Raw genomic sequence first — 18,063 nt, 5'->3', positions numbered from 1 at the left:
TCCATGTGAAAATTGTGCATATTGGCTTACCATGCAAATCTTCCAATTTTCACTATCCTTGTAATGCTGAGGTAAGTATTTGAGATTTATGTGGTAATCTTTCACAAACAATACTCCATATGGAACATGATGTTTAGTGCTTTAAAGTGTGGCAAATCTGATCTACAAACAACTCTGCCTACTGTGATTCCTTAAGACATAAAGTAATTCATCGTTTTCTTCATGTCTTTGAAGCAGAGGAAGAAAAGAAGGTGACCCATGAGAAGAAAGTTATTCCTGAAATTAAAAAGAAAGGTAAGCTACCTGAAGGCATTATTATTGCTAGATTTTTTATTGAATAGTATGATGACTGGTTTCTGCGGACAGTTTCATAGGATGGATTTAAATGGCCAAGTGGCCACATCATGGCCAGGTTAAATTTGGTCACATAGACACTTCTCCCCTGTGGAAATTCTCACCATGCTTCCAAAAAATAGAAGAGGGAGGGCTTGAAGAGGGGTGGTAAATCTTGGAGATAAATGTGGTAATCTTCTATTCACAAATGACTCTTCATGTGGAACAGGATTATTATAGTTTTAAAGTGTGATCTTCAAAGGACCTGCCTGCTGCGATTCCTTAAGATATAAAGCCAGCTCATTATCTTTTTCTTTATGTCTTAGACATGGAACAGGAAAAGAAAGTAACCCATGAAAAGAAAGCCATTCCTGAAATTGAACAGAAAGGTAGGCTCCTTGAAGTTTATTGTTCTTTCTGCTGTTAGAAAATATTTATTCCGTTCTAATGGTGGAGGAGCTTGTATAGGAACATGTATAACTTACAGGTTATATGTTGTTATACTATTTCTATAGCATAATGTGTGGTGGCTTCTTGTATGTATGAAAGGCCAAATTATTTTTCTCTTTTGGAAGGAGATTTTTTTCACTATTTGCTGATCAGCTATTTGTGTGGAGGACCATTCAGTACACAAGTAACGCCATCAGCACAATGGAGGGAAGGTGTCCCATGATATTTCTGCACCTTATAAATATTAGTGTTGACCCAAATATGAACTAACTCACAGTCTTGCCTTAATGAAACCATTTAAACCTACGTTCCACTAAAGCAGTGGCCATTATCAAATTATTTCTAACTATGTTATACTTCACACACTCTTTGGGAAAGAGAAACAGATTTTGTCCAAAATGTACAGCACCTTTCTTATGCACCGTTTTCGGTTCTTCATCAGTTATGAACAGAGGAGCCTACCTTCCTCTAAGTCAGAACATAGGATTGTCTAGCCCAGTATTGTGCATTTCAGCTCTCCATGGGATATCAGGCAGAGGACATTTCCATCACTTCCTACCTGATTCTTTTAATTAGAGATGTCAGATATTCAGCCTGGTACCTTCTGCATGCAAGCATGCACTTCTGTGACTCATTTAGGCTTTCCCCTTGAATGAACTGTATGGATGAACAGTTTCTGAACTAAGGTATATATTGCATTGTAAATAGCCCATTATGGATTTTTGCTCTTCTTCTGAGTTGTCTTCTGTTTTCAAAATTCATTAGCTAAAAGTTGTTGTTGATGTGCCGTCGAATCAGTGTCGACTCCTGGTGACCACAGAGCCATGTGGATTTCTTTGGTAGAACACAGGAGGGGTTTACCATTGCCATCTCCCACGCAGTGTGCAATGATGCCTTTCAGCATCTTCCCTTTGTATTTAGTAGTATAAATTTCCCCTCCACCCCAGAACTTTTTTCAGTGTCTGTCCACCAATCACATCCTTTTACTACTTATTTATAAATCCAGCATTTTGAATTAATAAAGTGATGCCTGTCCACCCTAATGCACCCTCACGTACACCATCTCCATATTTTATTGGAGTATATGTAAGGCAACCTAGATATGGTGGCAGATCCAGCCACTTATTTAAATCTGGATTACATAAAGCAGCTTCTAGAAGCCTGCTTTTAGAGGGAAAGAAGTATATCTAGAGGAGAGGAGCTGAATCCCTCCTCACACACATTTTTTACCTCACCACTGTCCTCTCCCCGAAAACTTTGCTCATAATCTAGCTCATTTACAATATTAGACCCAACTGAAGAGAAAAGAGCCAAGAGGGCATATGGATAAGATGAGGTGGGGGTGGGGAGTGGCACTTCTGCTCTTGAAAAAACTGGGCTCTATTCAGAAAAGTGAACTTCTCTCATAGAATGGGATTTTTCACTTGCTCAGTCATGCTGCAGCCCCTTGAGCCCTCTTCCCTCAAATGCCTCCTAAATCACTTCTGAGAATTGGTGGACTGTCCATCATAGATTTGGCAGGGTTATTCAGGAGAGAGGGACTTGGTTGAAACTGGAAGGAGCCAGGCAGCTTGCACAAATGAAAGTGCCTTCTGCTTGCAGCTCTCTGGAGTCCTACCACTGACCACTATATTCTGCTTTGGGGGTTGATATGGGCTGATCTGGATCGGGAGCCTTCTTCTATACTAAGTGCATAAAGTAGAGGGGGGAAATCTGCATCAGATAATAAGTCACATTTTCTTCCCTGTGCTTGGCTGAATGCACATTGAAGCCTGCGATTCATATTTCTAGCATTAAAAAGGCTTTCTTTTAATTAATTTTTAGGGAAAAAAGTAGAAAGAAAGAAAGCTCCTGAGAAGATAGCTGTCCCCGAAGTTAAAAAAGCAGGTAAGACATACCAAGCTGTCACTCTCTTTAGTGAAATCCCATTATTATATGTGTACATTTTTAGACTTTTGAACTAGCTGGGTATGTAAATTATGAGCTCATTAAATTCTGATTTTTAATGTTATGAATTTAGTGTTTTTGACAGAAATGAATCTCACTTTTTCAAGAGCTTTATGCTTTATGGCTACAATTGTTATTTTTAATCAGTTACTTTAGTGTATGTTATGCTGTTAAATATTGCAAAATTGTGACATCTCCAGCTCCTAAGGAATAGGACTGCTTTAATCAACACAACAAAATCAAAAGTCTTCCTGTTTCCCAACATCTGAGTAGGTAGAAGCTGAGAATAGTTAGCCTGGAGTTTGAAATGCAAAGACAGTTCTTCAGATGAAATAAATTGTGATGCAGATAGCAAGAACTAAGTCTTCAGTATAATTGTTACCAAAATGTTTCGTAACCTGATGAATAGAGAGATAGATGACAATGTGTGTGCTCACAGATTTATTGGAGAACTTGCTGTTTTAAATTATATGTTCAACTTTGTTTGGCTACACAGAACATCCATAAACATGTTTAACAGAGATAGATAGCCAGTATAGCGGTGGCAATACTTCAGGAGCAGCCTTCACTGGCATGGAAAGCTCACACTCAAAGTGCTGTGTGTAATGCCCATTGTTGAACCTCTGAATCCATCAATTGGTTCTGCATGTGTGCACCACAACACTGGACTGACAAGTGTGCACTTGCTCCTGAACAGATAGCAAGTATTGTCAGCTTTGTACACTATCTGTTGCATATAAGGGAGAGGGTGGCTCATCTGAGTAGGATCAGGAAGGAGGTGCTTTGGAAAGAGGAATGGGTCCTGCCAGGACTGGCCCAAGTCTCAGGAGTGCCCCAGGAAAAGCCCCCCCCCCCACCGCCCAGGCACCCCACCCAGGCACTCGGCACCACCCCCACCGCCCACTCACTTACTACTTCACTGATGTGGATGCAGCAGGTGGGCAGTCACAGGCTCCCCATTGCCTGCCTGCCCTCCCTCCTGGCCACTGCCTCCACCACCTCCAACTGCCAAAAGCCACAGTTGAATGCTGCAGAGGTGGTGGGCAGGAGGGTGTGCACTCAATGAGGACCATGTGCCTTCCCTCTTTGACTCCACCGCCTTCACCTACTTCTTTCATGATGAGCTATACGAAGTGGCAATGTCATTATAGCTCACCACAAAAATGGCAGGCAGGAGTGGAGACCATGGGGGGGGGGGGAATGGGGAACACCCACCTGTGAACCCACCCATGTGCCAACAAAGCCCATCTGCCTGGAGGGCCCATGCACCCACAAGGGCAAAAGGCACAGGTCAATGCTGGCTCCCATGTGACCCAGGCAATCGCTGCCCCTGGTGGCTTGGTGCCCTAAGCAACCAGTTAGTTCACCAGCAGGCAGGCCGTCCCTGGGGCATGCTCATGCATATACCTAATTGCTTGGCTGGCAGGCCAAGGTTGCCTTGTCCCAATTGCCCCCTGCTTTTATGTGTCATGACCTGCATAAAAGGAGACAGCAGAAAGAGACCTTTTGATCTTTTGAAATCACATCATTCAGGAACTTTTAAGAACATCCTCACCACCATGTAGTCTTAGCTGCATAACTAGTGCAATGCATTCATACACATATTTTTTATTTGCATATATGCCTGCATTTTATGTCCAATATTTTTCTGAAAATCTTTTTTTCTTGTTCAGGGTTACTTTTGCTTTGATTGAGGTTGGCCTAAATCTAAAGCTAAAGTAAAGTGTGTCATCAAATCGGTGTCAACTCCGAGGCCTGTGGTTTTTCTTTGGTAGAATACAGGAGGGGTTTACCATTGCCTCCCCCCACACATGAGCCAAAAACTCTTTGTTCTAATAGACATAAACATAATATGCAGTGATATCAGAGAACAACACAGTCAGCAGGAACTGCCCACCTAGCTTTCATGTCCGATTGTGTTAACTAGGTGTCCTTTTCTAATGCGTGATATACAAAGAGCTGGTGTTAACTGCCATGAGTGCAGTACCAGTGCTAAAGATGGATAGCCTGCAAACATTACTTCAAGACTAGATCAAAGCCCCAAAGCAGAGGTTACACAACTAAGATGAGAAAAACTGAACTGTATCTGGTTGCCTCACTCAGAAGATACTGTGCATGCATGGGACCTTCAAAGTATACATATAGACTCCACTTACAGTGTTGGGGGCAGCTGCATATCATTGTCCCCCAGCATGATCTCTCTGAGTTTGCCTTGAACAGGGAAGCCCTACATGTAGCAACAGAGTTGATGCATTAGAACTCTTATGGAGTTTTGAATAAGGATCTGTTACGAAATGATTTGCAAGAGGTTACTGGTTTGAATCCCTGCTGGTGTGTTTCCCAGACTATGGGAAGTACCTATATTGGGCAGCAGTGATATAGGAAGGTGCTGAAAAGCATCATCTCATACTGTGCCTGAGAAGGCAATGGTAAACCCCTCCTGTATTCTACCAAAGAAAACCACATGGTTCTGTGGTCGCCAGGAGTCGACACTGACTTGACGGAGGGGTATGCATGGAACTGGCTGGTCCGGTTTGGTTCGAGTCCATACCAGACCCGGACCGGACCGGGCCAGTTCGGTCTGGCACCCCCTCAGAACACCCCCCCCCCACTGCAAATGGTCAAACCAAACAGGTTCAACGTTGAACACGCTCAACATCAAACCTGTTTGCACATCTCTGCTCGACGGCACACCTTTACCTTTACCATGGAGATACATTTTGTTGTCCATTACAATATGTTTATATAAAGTCATAGATTTTGTTCCAAAAGTATATTATTAAGTGCATTTAAAATTCAAGAAGGCACAATATTAAATTGAGAAATTGGATTTTGTAGCTTTATTTAAATGTCATATATATTTTACAGTATAATTTATGACAACATGGCTACTAGGTATATATAAACATTAGTTCATCATTGGTTTCTGGCCTGGTGTGAGGGGAAAAAAATCAACTCTGACAAAATAATTCAGCTTCTCCATAGCTACTAAGCTTACGGGTGTGATTTACAAACAAATAAAGTCAGCACTCTTGTATTTAAGCAATAATAAGCTCCAGTCTTAAGACATGATTTACCTGGATTTAAGTTTCATTGGGGAAAGAGGCATTTATCTGCATATAGAGAAGCTTAGGATTGAACTGTCAGTTACACTTTTAAAAATATTTTACTTATTTCAACAATTTAATACATTTCCACATTTATTTGGATTTTTAACTAACCAAAGGCCCAGCCCTAAGATGTATAACATTTGAAAATGATGCAAATGGATTTTACCTGCAACATCTAAAATATATAGAAATAAAAGTGCCAGTGACAAAAATTACTGCCTTGTAATTTAAAACTAGAAAAATAAATACAGTGGTCCCTCGACTTACAAACTACTCGACATAAGTATTTTTCGAGTTACAAACGGCAGTTTTAGATCCGGTTTTAGATGCGGTTTTTTCGACTTACAAATTTTTAGATGGGGTTTCCTTGACTTACAAATTTTACATGCGGTTTCCTTGACTTGCCTGCCTGTTTACTGCCTGTTTATTCTTGAAAAGAAATGTTCCTGTGCAGTTTGCAAGCCTTACTGGGGGTCTGGGTCTTTTTTCTAGGCTCCGGAACGCATTAATCCGTTCCCAATGCATTCCTATGGGAAACCGCTTTTCGACTTACGAATTTTTCGACTTACAAATGTGCATTCGGAACGGATTAATTTCGTAAGTAGAGGGACCACTGTATCAGAATGGTAGCTGAATGCTGGAATCAGAGTCCTCCCTTACAGAAGAGGTTTAAAAAAAAAAAAGACATGGAGTGTAATATAGATGAGATGGGCAACTTTAAATTAAATTCCAAGATGAGTCATCAGCATTTTCCAACACCCATTATGAATCTGATGGATCTGAGCATGCTCATTTTGGTTAGAGTGTTGGACTAGGACCAGGAAGACCCGAGTTGAAATCCCCATTCAGCCATGAAACTCACTGGGTGACTCTGGGCCAATCATGTATCTCTCAGCCTAACCTACCTCACAGGGTTGTTGTGAGGATAAAAATAACCATGTACACCACTCTGAACTCCTTGGAGGAAGAGCAAGATATAAGTGTAAAAATAAATAAAATATATATATAAAAGCTTCCCTGCAAGTTGATGATGATGCAATCGCAGCAGTCCATGAGAACAAAAAGAAGTTCTTGGAGGTTTACATACACCCAGGAAATTTGTTCAAGTTATAAGAAAACATGCATGGTGCAACTGGCTTGGAAGAAGCTTGGCTGTAGAGTGTATTGTTTGCTGAGAACACACTGCATAACAAGTATTAACAAACTTGTTAATTGTGCATAACAATTATATGATGCCACAAATTAACATTGCAGGCCCTATGCAAATTAACACAGTGGGCCTACTTCCTGTATTTTTAAATTTCCTAACAGTTTCAATTACCAAATAAATTCCTGCATACCATTCCAAAATCCTGCATGGCATTACATTTTTATGAATGCAAAAAAGGAAGCGGATGCTAAAAATCAGTATAGATATAAGTCCTTCAGAATCAGGCAACATGTCAGCTAGCTGAGCAAAGCTCATGGTTGCCTGTTAACCTGAACGCTGAACTATTATTTCTACTTTGTTGTTGGCTTGATACTCCAAAATATTTTATGCCTACATTGATTAACACATTTGCCCAACAGATGAATGTAGTACATTTTCCAATTTATTAATGTGTCTGTGTCACCACAATAACTAGGTATAGTGGGGATTACATTCTCATCTACTTGAGAAGGTGTGCAAGCCCATCTTAAATAAATTGTTGATTTTTATTTATAGCTTTGCCAAAACCAAAGAAAAACAATATGTCAAACACAAAATGCAAACACTGCTTCTATCAGTAACTCCACAATAGAAACTCATGAAGATTCATTTTCCTCGTATTTCTGTGCATGCCTCTTATGAGTACACCACTACGAAATAATTATTTATCTAGTCATATTCTTTATTTCCTTTGTACACCATTTCACAATTGTTATCAAAGTGATCTCAACTAAAAGCACATCTTTTTAAAGAGGCTTTTTAATGCTCCAGCTTTGGTTATATCTGGTAGGTTCTTTAGTTTCTAGTTTTTATAAATCTCAATTTTTAGCTTTTAAAATAACTTTCAATTAGAAACTTAATGTGGTTTTAGCCTGGACTTGTGACTTGTTTATTTAATTTGTTTAATTCCATTAGTTTTATTTCACAGCGTATTTTATTGTTTGAGACACCCTGAGCAATAGTGTACTGGAGGGGGTGTGGAATAAATATTCTAAATAAATAAATAAAATCTTTTTTCATGCTATTCAGACAGGAAAGACATTCTCTCTCTCTCTCTCTCTCTCTCTCTCTCTCTCTCTCTCTCTCTCTCTCTCTCTCTTTCTCTCTCTCTCCAATACCAGTTACCAGGGAAGCAGCTAGGTAATTTTGGAGCCTGGATCTAGTGGGATTATGGGGCCACCCCTTGCAAAATAAGCATCCCCTGTACACACCCACACACATATGCCATATGCCACTGGAATATACATGTGGGAGAGAGAGCTTCCCATTGGTGAGGGTAGGTAGGAAAAGGAAGGCAGGCACAAACTGAGGTAGTAGTGCACAGAACACTCTGCCTCAGCCAGCCACTCTCACCTGTTGAACAGCTGAAGGATCCACACACAGCTTCTTGATCATTCACTGCACACCCAAGGTCTGGGCCAGAGAGCATTTGGGGGGAAAGACTATGCAAACCACCCAAAAATTCCACACACCTTGGTGATCATTCACCACAAACCCACAGGTCTGGGACCAAGAGCATTCGCAAAAACAAAACAAAACAAGAACGACAACACAGCCTCCAGTATTCATATACCTTCTTGAACATTCACAAACCAACTGGGACACAACACATGCTCCTTGCTCCACAGCTCAAACACAAACTTGGATCACAAACCAGCTTGGACATGTAGGGCATTTGTAAGGAAAAAAATCAACACCACAACACATGCCCCTTGCTTCATAGTTCTCATGTAGACCTTCTGGATCACAAAGCAACTTGATCATAGTGTATTTATTTTTTAAAAATATGATATGGATATAGGAATAACCAGATGAGAACAGAGGCATGGATGGAACAAACAGTAGAGGGTGATCACTAATGCCTATTCAACACAGCTGTTAAGCAGGATAGGGATGTGCGAACAGTTTGAAGGGGGTTTGGTTCAATAGTTCTGAGGTAGAACCAACCCCCCATTCAGTCCAACCCCGGACCAACACCCCCCCGACAGTTCAGGGGTGTTGGTAAATCTTTTTTTAAAAAAATTAAAAAGTTCCTCCTGCCCCCGCCGATCTCAGTCATCACCGCCACGGCCTGTTTGGGCCTCCGTTAAAAAAGAAATGGCCACTGTGCATGCCAAAAAACAGGCCTCGCAGAGGCCCTTTGCGCATGCACGGCAGCAGACAAAATGGCCACCTCGCCAACATACGGAGTCTGCAGCGGTGATGACCGAGGCTGGTGGGGGAGGGGAACCTTCGTGGACCCCCCATGGCTTAGAGGAAGCCCCCCCGAAGGGGCTAAAGATTAAAATAAAATAATAATTAAAAAATTTGCGAACCCCCCCTGGACTGAACTGAACTGGGGCAGGGTTTGAAGGGGTGCCGGACCGAAATGTTCCGGTCAGGTTCAATTCCGGTCCGGACTCGAACCAAATCAGGCCAGCCAGTTCTGTGCACATCCCTAAAGCAGGATATTTGTCTTTATATCTATTAGAGCACTCATTCAGTTGCCCTCATATCTATCAACTTAATATATGGATCTGACAGTGAGAATTTGTCTTTTACCTTAGCAAGGGTAGTTTCATTGGTGTAGAGGGCAGGAGCTAGATTGTAGGAGTGAAGAATGGAGTTGAAGACAGAAAATCAAGACATCAAGAACAGGGTTGTAACTATAATTGAGCAGATGGGTTCAAAGAACCTTGGCCCCTGAGCTATTGAGGGCCCCATAGCTCCACCCCTCCCTATTTTCTTCATTATATCCCTCACCCCAAGGTGCCACTGGAGAGAGGGGTGAACATGAGCCCCTTCTCCCTTAGCTATGCCCCTGATCAGGAGTGAATAGTATCTTCCAAGAGGTAAGATGGGCTGGTAGTTAAAGGATGAAAAAGAGTCAATAAGACACTGGCATGCAGTAGGCAAGAACCTTGAAGAACACAATAGTTTGATGATGTGAAGGAGGTGAGGTTGGAGGGTAGTTAGAAAGTGGGAGGAAATATGCTTAGGGAATTATATCCCTGTCTCTTTATACCTGCAAGGTAAAAGTTCTTTATTGGACAAATCCCAGCCTATTGCTTTTAGCCAGTCGTATCCATGTTTATTCAGAACCCTGGTTTCAAAAGGACTTTCTCACAAGTTAGTGTGCATAGGATTGTAGCCTTTTGACTTGTGAAGAAGGAAGGAATGGGAGAATAAGGAATTAACAAATGCACTATTTTCAATATGCACAAAGAAGCCTTCCCTCACAAACTGGTTTTTAATAATAACACATATTGGGTCAGAGAAATAGATAGCTTTTCTTCACTTACAGATCATAGTAAAGACAGAAGAGAACTGATGAAATGGTTAAAATAAAGAATGGCTTGCAGAAGGGATGACCTCTTTCGGTTCAACAGAATTTTGGGGAATTGTTGGACTTTTGATACAATCTGATCCAACCCAACCATTGGTGGGGGTGGGGGGTGATGTTGGTAGCTCCCCAAAAATTTCTTTTCGAATTGAGTCCAATCCAACCAAAACCCAACAATGTTCAACATGCACCAGCCTAGCTTTTAGGAGAATAGTAGATAGCTACAGACAGAAAATCTATAAAGGGGAAAGCTGATTCTGCAAAAGAAAAACAAAAAACCAACAACCTGATTTTTGTTCCCAAAGAGCAAGGGTGCATGAAGGCAGGTATCAATCATTTCTTCTTTTTTAATTTCTTTTATTATATCTCCTTCCAGATTCTATAAGTGAGTTCTTCATTTTCAAATCTTTCCATGTTTGCTTGGGAAACAGCCTGTTTGGAGAGTTACCTAATTAAAAAAAGCAACAACAGAAAATGGTTTGCAAATAGGCTTTCAAACACTTTCCATACATCACTTTCCATTTTTGTTCATCTAAAGGTCACTGTATCATTAAAAGGTTTCTCTAATTGCCATATAAAAGCTTAGATTTCTGCCAATTCATAAATAAGGCTCTTTCATCCATGGAATATCATTGAACCAAATCCCTGTAAATGGGATGAGTTATTTATTTGCATTCATATTTATCCTTTCCCAGTTTTGCTCTGTTTTCTTTTATTTGTGGCATTATAAACTAATATTGAATATAGCACTTACAGCACTTACATTTATATACCGCTCTATAGCTGGAAGCTCTCTAAGCGGTTTACAATGATTTAGCATATTGCCCCCAACATTTCTGGGTACTCATTTTACCGACCTCGGAAGGATGGAAGGCTGAGTCAACCTTGAGCCCCTGGTCAGGATCGAACTTGCAACCTTCTGGTTACAGGGCAGCAGTTTTACCACTGCGCCACCAGGGGCTCTTCAACACAAAAAAACCTCATGGATTGTTAATTAGCTTTAAAAAATCCATGCATAGATAAAACACATTAATTCCTCGACCTTCAATAAGGCAAAAACATGGTGCTAATTGATCTGGGGCTCATACAATTATGTTGTTGACTTAGAAGCCTCACTTGAACAAACATAGCTGGCAAAAGCTAATATCTAGCAGAAACTGTTCATCGGCCAGACTTACACTGCTCTGGGCATGTCATCACAGCTGCACGGGCTTGTCCAGATGTTGGCTTGCTTCATGGGTGATTTAGTACTGTAGTGGAAAACTAGAGCTAGACAATAGGGGTGTGCAGAACTGGTTCCAATTGAACCTCGTTAGATTCAAACTGGCTTGGTTCGATGGGTTCAAATCAAACTGGACTGCCCCCCACCCCAATGGGAGCTGGTCTGTGTTCGAACCAAACTTGGCCTGATTCAGAATGAAGCGGTTCAGCCTGGTACGGCCGGTTCAGATGGCAATGCTTATAAAAGGGGATCCGGTAAGAATTTCCCTTTACAAGCAAAGGGGATCCCTAATGCTAACAAGTGCTTGAAAGAGGGGGCAGGTGAACGGGCACCTTACCCACAGTGGCAGTGACTCCCCAGCAGTGGGGGCAGCTACTCTAAGCCATGCTGCCACTCCTCCCCCACAAGTGTGGTCCACACTGTTGGGGAGAACACCAGCGAGGCCTAGAGGAGCTGCCGCTGCAGAGCCATCATGGATATGGTGCCCTCTCGCCAGCTCCCTGCCTGCCCTTTCAACCCATTTTTGGCGTTAGGGATCTCCTTTGCTTGTAAAGGAGGATCCTTACCAGATCCCCTTTACAAGCATCCTGAACTGGTCGAACCAGGCCAAACCAGTTCAATCCACTACCGCAGGTAATGAACTGCCAGCCGATTCTAACAAACCGGTTCGCGGACCCATGGTTCAATTCAAATTCAGTTCAAATTCAAACTGAACTGCCCAGAACAGTTCCATGCACACTCGTACTAGACAGCTGATGGAAGTGGAGTCTTTGATTGTATAACAGCAAGACTGTACTATCCAGTGGTATAGTTGCAAATTCAGAAGTGCAGGTGCTCTCCATGACAGCCACCATACCCACCCTGAAAGCCAGAGAAGGCAAGAAGTACCAGCACACTGTCCCTGCGCATCCTACCTCCAATAAAGTCCTGGTACTCTTTTGGCTTCACATTTGTTTCCAGCCAGGCCCAGTTCCAAGTGCTAGCTTTAACCTTTAAAACCCTATGTGGTTTAGGACTAAGATATCTAAAGGGCTGCTTTCCCCCATATGAACTTTCCTGCACATTTCAGTCTTGAGAAATAACCTGCTCCGTATCCCACTTCAGGCAGGGAGCATCTGGTGAGGGCAAGGCACAGGGCCTTCTGTGTTGGCTCCCAAACTTCATAGAAGTAATCCAGGACTGAAAGCAAAACCTGCTGCTGCACCCTACCCCCCAACTTCCAGACATATGCAACATGTTAAGTTCTAGTCTAAAACAATGCGGGCACTCACATGGGTATATGATTTTTACCAATTTCTCCTTCCTTCTAAAGTATTCTGTACCACCCAGAAACATGTTCCTGTGGGCTATATATTTTCAGGTGGCACCTCTCCCTTCCCTTCAGATGGAAGGGGAGGTTGGCAAAATTCCCCCTCCCTCACATGTGAGCACACAAGTTGCTTTCATCTGGATTGCAGCATGCTGTATGTGCTCTGGCTTTACTCATTTGGATGTTAATTGCTGTAATACTATGCTGGGGGCCCTCAAGCTTGTGGGATCTAGGGGCAATTCAGTTCCTCCCCCACCCCCTGCACTCCTGACAAGTATTGGAATTTTCTCTGCCTTCGGAAATACAACTGACTTGTGTTTCTGCACCTTGAGGTAACTGTTAAGAAATATTAGGTGCTTTCCACTAAGTCATTCTTGCATAATTTCTTAACTTTTTGTATTTATTGTTGCCATTGCTGTTTAATTTGTGGGAAGGGGTTGTTGTAATTGTTTTTGTTTTGTAATGGCTTCTAGCCTCCTCGAGGGTCCTTTTTGGGACAGAAAGATCCTTAAAGCTGTAGTCTCTTTCATGGGCATTCACGGGACTTTTTCTGGGTGGGTGATGGTTGGGGGGAAGCCAGCTATCCATTTCACTCCTTCTTGGAAGTATGCCCTATTTAATTCAATGGAAACTTACTCAACCCAGGGGAGTCAACTGCCCCCCTCTTGCAGTTTCCCTCTGGATGCCCATGGTCCCTTCCTGGTTCAGGCTGGTTCAGACAATCCATTAGAATTGACATAGCTCACATGCTATGAGGGATGCCAGTTCACTTTAGAGGGAAGGAGAGATTGGTAACAACCATACACCTTCAATTCCCTCTTGGGACACCATCCCACAAACTCATAATTGCACTGGAGGACTGCTGCTCACATGTGATTTAAATGCTACATTAAAGTGTAGTTAATTGCATGTGAGGGGCAATTTTGATTAACTGCTTCCCCACACGATTAGGATTCTGTGGGATGGTGTAAGACAGGGAAGGCAGGACATACATGCTTACATTTGTTCTCATACAGGAATGATAAGGGTGCATCGTTTTTCAGAAGTTTGTCCCATAGAAAGTAGGGGACAAGGGGGAAGAGCAAATGAAGGAGTCTGGGTGCTGGTGGGGACAATGAAGGCCACATCTTGCTTACAGTGCTGTTCTTACAAGGAAAAAGGTCCAAAGGAGGATATCAGTATTTTAACAAATATTTAAAAAATAAAACTGGAGGGAGGGCAATTCCAGAAGAAAGGTATTGCAACTTCTACATGGTTTTTGTGGGACTGGTTTTTTGTTTGGGCTGGATAGTCTGCATTCGGCCTTATGGTCTCCTGTCTGTCCTTTGAACTGGGCCTTCATGATAGTCATGATGGTTCTGCCACCAGGGTGCTTTTCAGACAGCACACTTTATCACGGGTTTATCATGAGGCTTTACTGCGAGTTTGGGACATAAAGGATACTCCGAAGCAAAAATATTTTTTACCCTGGACATAAATTGGGCTAGGTTCTAATAAGAAGGGGGAAACCCAAATCATGTGTGATTCAGGTTTCCCTCTTTGATTTGGGTTTCCACTCTTTGAAATATTGCATGGGCGTTGGGGTAAATCTGGCCGATATGTGAACGCACACCCACCCTCCCAAAGTAGTCATAGTAAAGTCACCGTCTGAAAAAGCTCCAGGTGGTAATGTAACATCCTTAGAAAATCCATGTGGCTGCATCTAGAACAGCCATGCAGAGAGGCACAGGCTCCAGCAACAAGGTTCTGTTTGTGTTCTATTCTGCCTTTTTGCATGGCATGACATGATAGAAGGCATATTGTCATCAAAACTGTGGTGCTTAAATGCCAGTCTCTGCAGCTTTCAAAAGGGCACAGATACATGTTAAATGAGGAGAAAAGGCCAAGCCATTCTCCCACAACTTGGCCTTTGTTCCTCTGCTTTATAGACACATAAAAGAGGAAGGTCCTGTGACAATTTTAAAACTTCTGAATGTTTTGAGAGAACAGGAAAAGGGGGGGTGGGCTCTAAGCGACTCATTTTTGTGGCTCCCCATGCCAGCATTTTCCTCATGTAATTTGTTGTGTTAATAGCTTTGATTTTTGTTCACAAAAGACATCTTGGTGACCCCTTGTGGCTAAACACATCTATTCTCTTTTTATATTTCTATATGACTTTGTTATTGCTTTCCCCTATTAAATATCACTATATTCCAAGCCAGCATTTTATGAGAAAGAGAGATCAGGGAATTCATGCAATGATCATGGATATCTTCCCAGTGCCCAGCATAAAAAAGAGATCTGGATAAGGATGCTGAAGTAGTTTCAAAATGACAATGGATACAAGAAGAACATATTGTGTCTTTTGAATATGTGGGTTCCCTGATGCATTAAAATTCTGAGATTGCTCACGGACAGAGTCTGACTCATCCCTCCTTCATAACTAGCCCTCAGCACTGTGAACATTTTCATCCCTTCCCACTTCTTCCCTTGCCCCCACAAAGCTTTTCTCATGACTCATCTACTGCTTCCCGGCATCTTCCAGCATCTGCTTCTTCCCCCTCAGATACAGGATATGCAGAATATATCTTCAGGGACATAATACTACTTCACAGAATCCTTCTGTTGAAACTCCTAACTAGGGTGCCAAAAGATTATGCACTATTTTTGGTTCATTTTGTTTTAATGCATCAATGACCCAAATAATTAATTGGCTGCAAAGATAAAAATCAAATCAATAACTTATTATTACAAAACTACAAGTCTGCTAAAGGATTATAAAGATGTAATGATTGTTTCCAGTTCTGACAGGGCACAGGGGTAAAGGCTGATAACAAAAAATCTTAAGGTTGCAACAGAATCCACAATCATTGATTTTGATTGTGGGCTGGAATGAGATTGAAGTACAGTAATACAAATCAACAGAATCATATGGTACGCCTCTTTCAGGATGTACTATTATACAATCAAAGGTGCATATCTCTCTCTCTCTCTCTCTCTCTCTCTCTCTCTCTCTCTCTCTCTCTCTCTCTCTCTCTCTCTGAGAGAGAAAGTGTCTGTGAGAGAGAGAGCAAGAGAGAGAAAGAGAGAGCATGCTGCATGTTTGTATTCTTCCATATTACAATATATAGGATGTCAAGAAGAAGGACTGTAGGTGTTATCCCACCTTTCTACAACCAAACAGAAGGTTCCTTCTGCTTCTTTTAATGTTGGAATATGCAAACAGAACTGCTTTTGTTCTGCAAGAGCAGCACTATATGATTCTGCAGATTGTGTACATAAGAACATAAGAATAGCCCAGCTGGATCAGGCCCAGAGCTTATCTAGTCCATCATCCTTTTCACACAGTGGCCCACCAGATGCCTCTGGGGAGCTGACAGGCAAGAGGTGAGGGCATGACTGAAAGGGAGTGATGTAGCTATAATTGAGCAGATGGGCTCAAAGAACCCGGGGGCCCCAGCTCCTGAGGTGCCCCAGCTCCACCCCACCCTATTTCCTTCATTATTTCCCTCACCCTGAGGATCCGCTGAGGTGAGGGGTGAACACGGGCTCCCTCTCCCCTAGCTATGCAACTGGCTACCCTGCAACTGGTATTGAGAGGCATCTTGCCTCTGATGTTGGAGGTGGCCTATAGCCACTAGACTAGTAGCCATTGATAGACCTGTCCTCCGTGAATTTGTCTAAGCCCCTTTAAAGCCACCCAGGCTAGTGGCCATCACCACTTCCTCTTTCCTGCTGTTGCTCCCCTGCAACTGGAATTGAGAGGCATTGTGCCCCTGAGGCTGAGGCAGGACATGGCCCACAGGCACCAGACTAGTAGCCATTGATAGACCTGTCCTCCATCAATTTGTCTAAGCCCCTTTTAAAGCTGTATGCACTGTGTGAAAAAATATTTCCTTTTGTCAGTCCTAAATCTCCTGGCCATCAGTTTCATGGGATGACCTCTGGTTCTAGTGTTCTGAGAGAGGGAGAAAAAATTTTCCACTCTCTCCACACCATGCATAACTTTATATAACTCTATCATGTCTCCCTATAGTCGCCTCTTTTCCAAACAAAGAAGCCCCAGATGCTGTAGCCTTCTCTCATAAGGCAGATGCCTCTGATCATTCTGGTTGCCCTCTTCTGCACCTTTCCCAGTTCTTCAATGTCCTCATTAAGATATGGTGACCAGAACTCTACACAGTACTCAAAATGTGGTCACTAGGGAAGTGTGAGCTGGCCGTGAGACTATTTCGGTTTGAATCCAGACCGGGTTTGAACTGCCCCGGCCTGATCTGGGCTTGGGCTTGGATAAACCAGGTCTGGTCTGGTTTGGCCATTGAACTGGGCCGAACCGGCTTGTGGTACTTTTACTAGTACCGGCTTGCGGTACTTCCACAATCCAGTACTAGTAAACCGGCTAGGATTCCTCTTTACAAGTAAAGGGGGATTCCCTAAAGTAAAGTGGGGGTGAGGTAAGAGAAAACTTAGTTTTTACCTTTAAAAATCTGGTGCTGAGGATGGCGGCAACAGTGGAGGCAGCTGTGGTGGTGGTGGAGAAATCAAAGATGGTGGCCCAAACCAGGCCAGCTCAATGACAAGCCGGGCTCGATGTCGAGCCTTATACATAGATTTGTATAAGGGCATTATAAACTTAGTATGTTTATTTCCAACCCCCTTCCTAATGATCCCTAGCATAGAATTTGCCTTTTCCCCACCTGCCGTGCACTGAGTCAACACTTTCAACAAGCTGTCTACCATGACTCCAAGCTCTCCCTGGTCAGTCACTGAAGTTGGGTTTTTTTGCTCCAATATGCATCATTTTAGACTTGCTTACATTGAACTGCATTTGCCATTTTGTCACCCATTCAGCAAGTTAGGAGAGTATCACGCTCTAGGGGGAGGAGGTTTGTTCATGTCCCTTTTTGACTCCAAAATCCTGGGGATAGAACAGCCAAGTTCAGCCTTCAGGTAAGTCAGGGAGGAGGTTACTTCATCACCTTAGTCTCTCCAGGAGAGGAGAGCTGGTCTTGTGGTAGCAAGCATGACTTGTCCCCATAGCTAAGCAGGGTCTGCCCTGGTTGCATCTGAATGGGAGACTTGATGTGTGAGCACTGCAAGATATTCCCCTCAGGGGATGGAGCCGCTCTGGGAAGAGCAGAAGGTTCCAAGTTCCCTCCCTGGCTTCTCCAAGATAGGGCTGAGAGAGATTCCTGCCTGCAA

The 18,063-nt window shown here is 42.7% G+C and overlaps 1 protein-coding gene across 24 annotated transcripts in view; it reads left to right on the top strand.

Annotated features, from left to right (window-relative positions):
* TRDN (triadin) overlaps positions 1-18,063 on the top strand; it is a 305,901-nt gene that overhangs the window by 184,302 nt on the left and 103,536 nt on the right. For 23 of the 24 annotated variants that reach the window (XR_008313241.1, XM_053284401.1, XM_053284346.1 and 20 more), the window contains 3 exons: positions 235-294; positions 660-722; positions 2,608-2,670. Coding sequence is in view for 23 of the 24 variants with exons in the window: in XM_053284401.1 (XP_053140376.1) it covers positions 235-294; positions 660-722; positions 2,608-2,670 (186 nt within the window). In the remaining variant the exon portion in view is untranslated. The remainder of the gene's footprint in view (positions 1-234; positions 295-659; positions 723-2,607; positions 2,671-18,063) is intronic. The other variant, XM_053284284.1, reaches the window with a different exon arrangement.

The sequence above is a fragment of the Hemicordylus capensis genome, chromosome 1, assembly GCF_027244095.1.
Source record: "Hemicordylus capensis ecotype Gifberg chromosome 1, rHemCap1.1.pri, whole genome shotgun sequence".
NCBI classification, from domain to species: domain Eukaryota; kingdom Metazoa; phylum Chordata; class Lepidosauria; order Squamata; family Cordylidae; genus Hemicordylus; species Hemicordylus capensis.
This window is presented reverse-complemented; position numbering and strand designations above follow the sequence as displayed.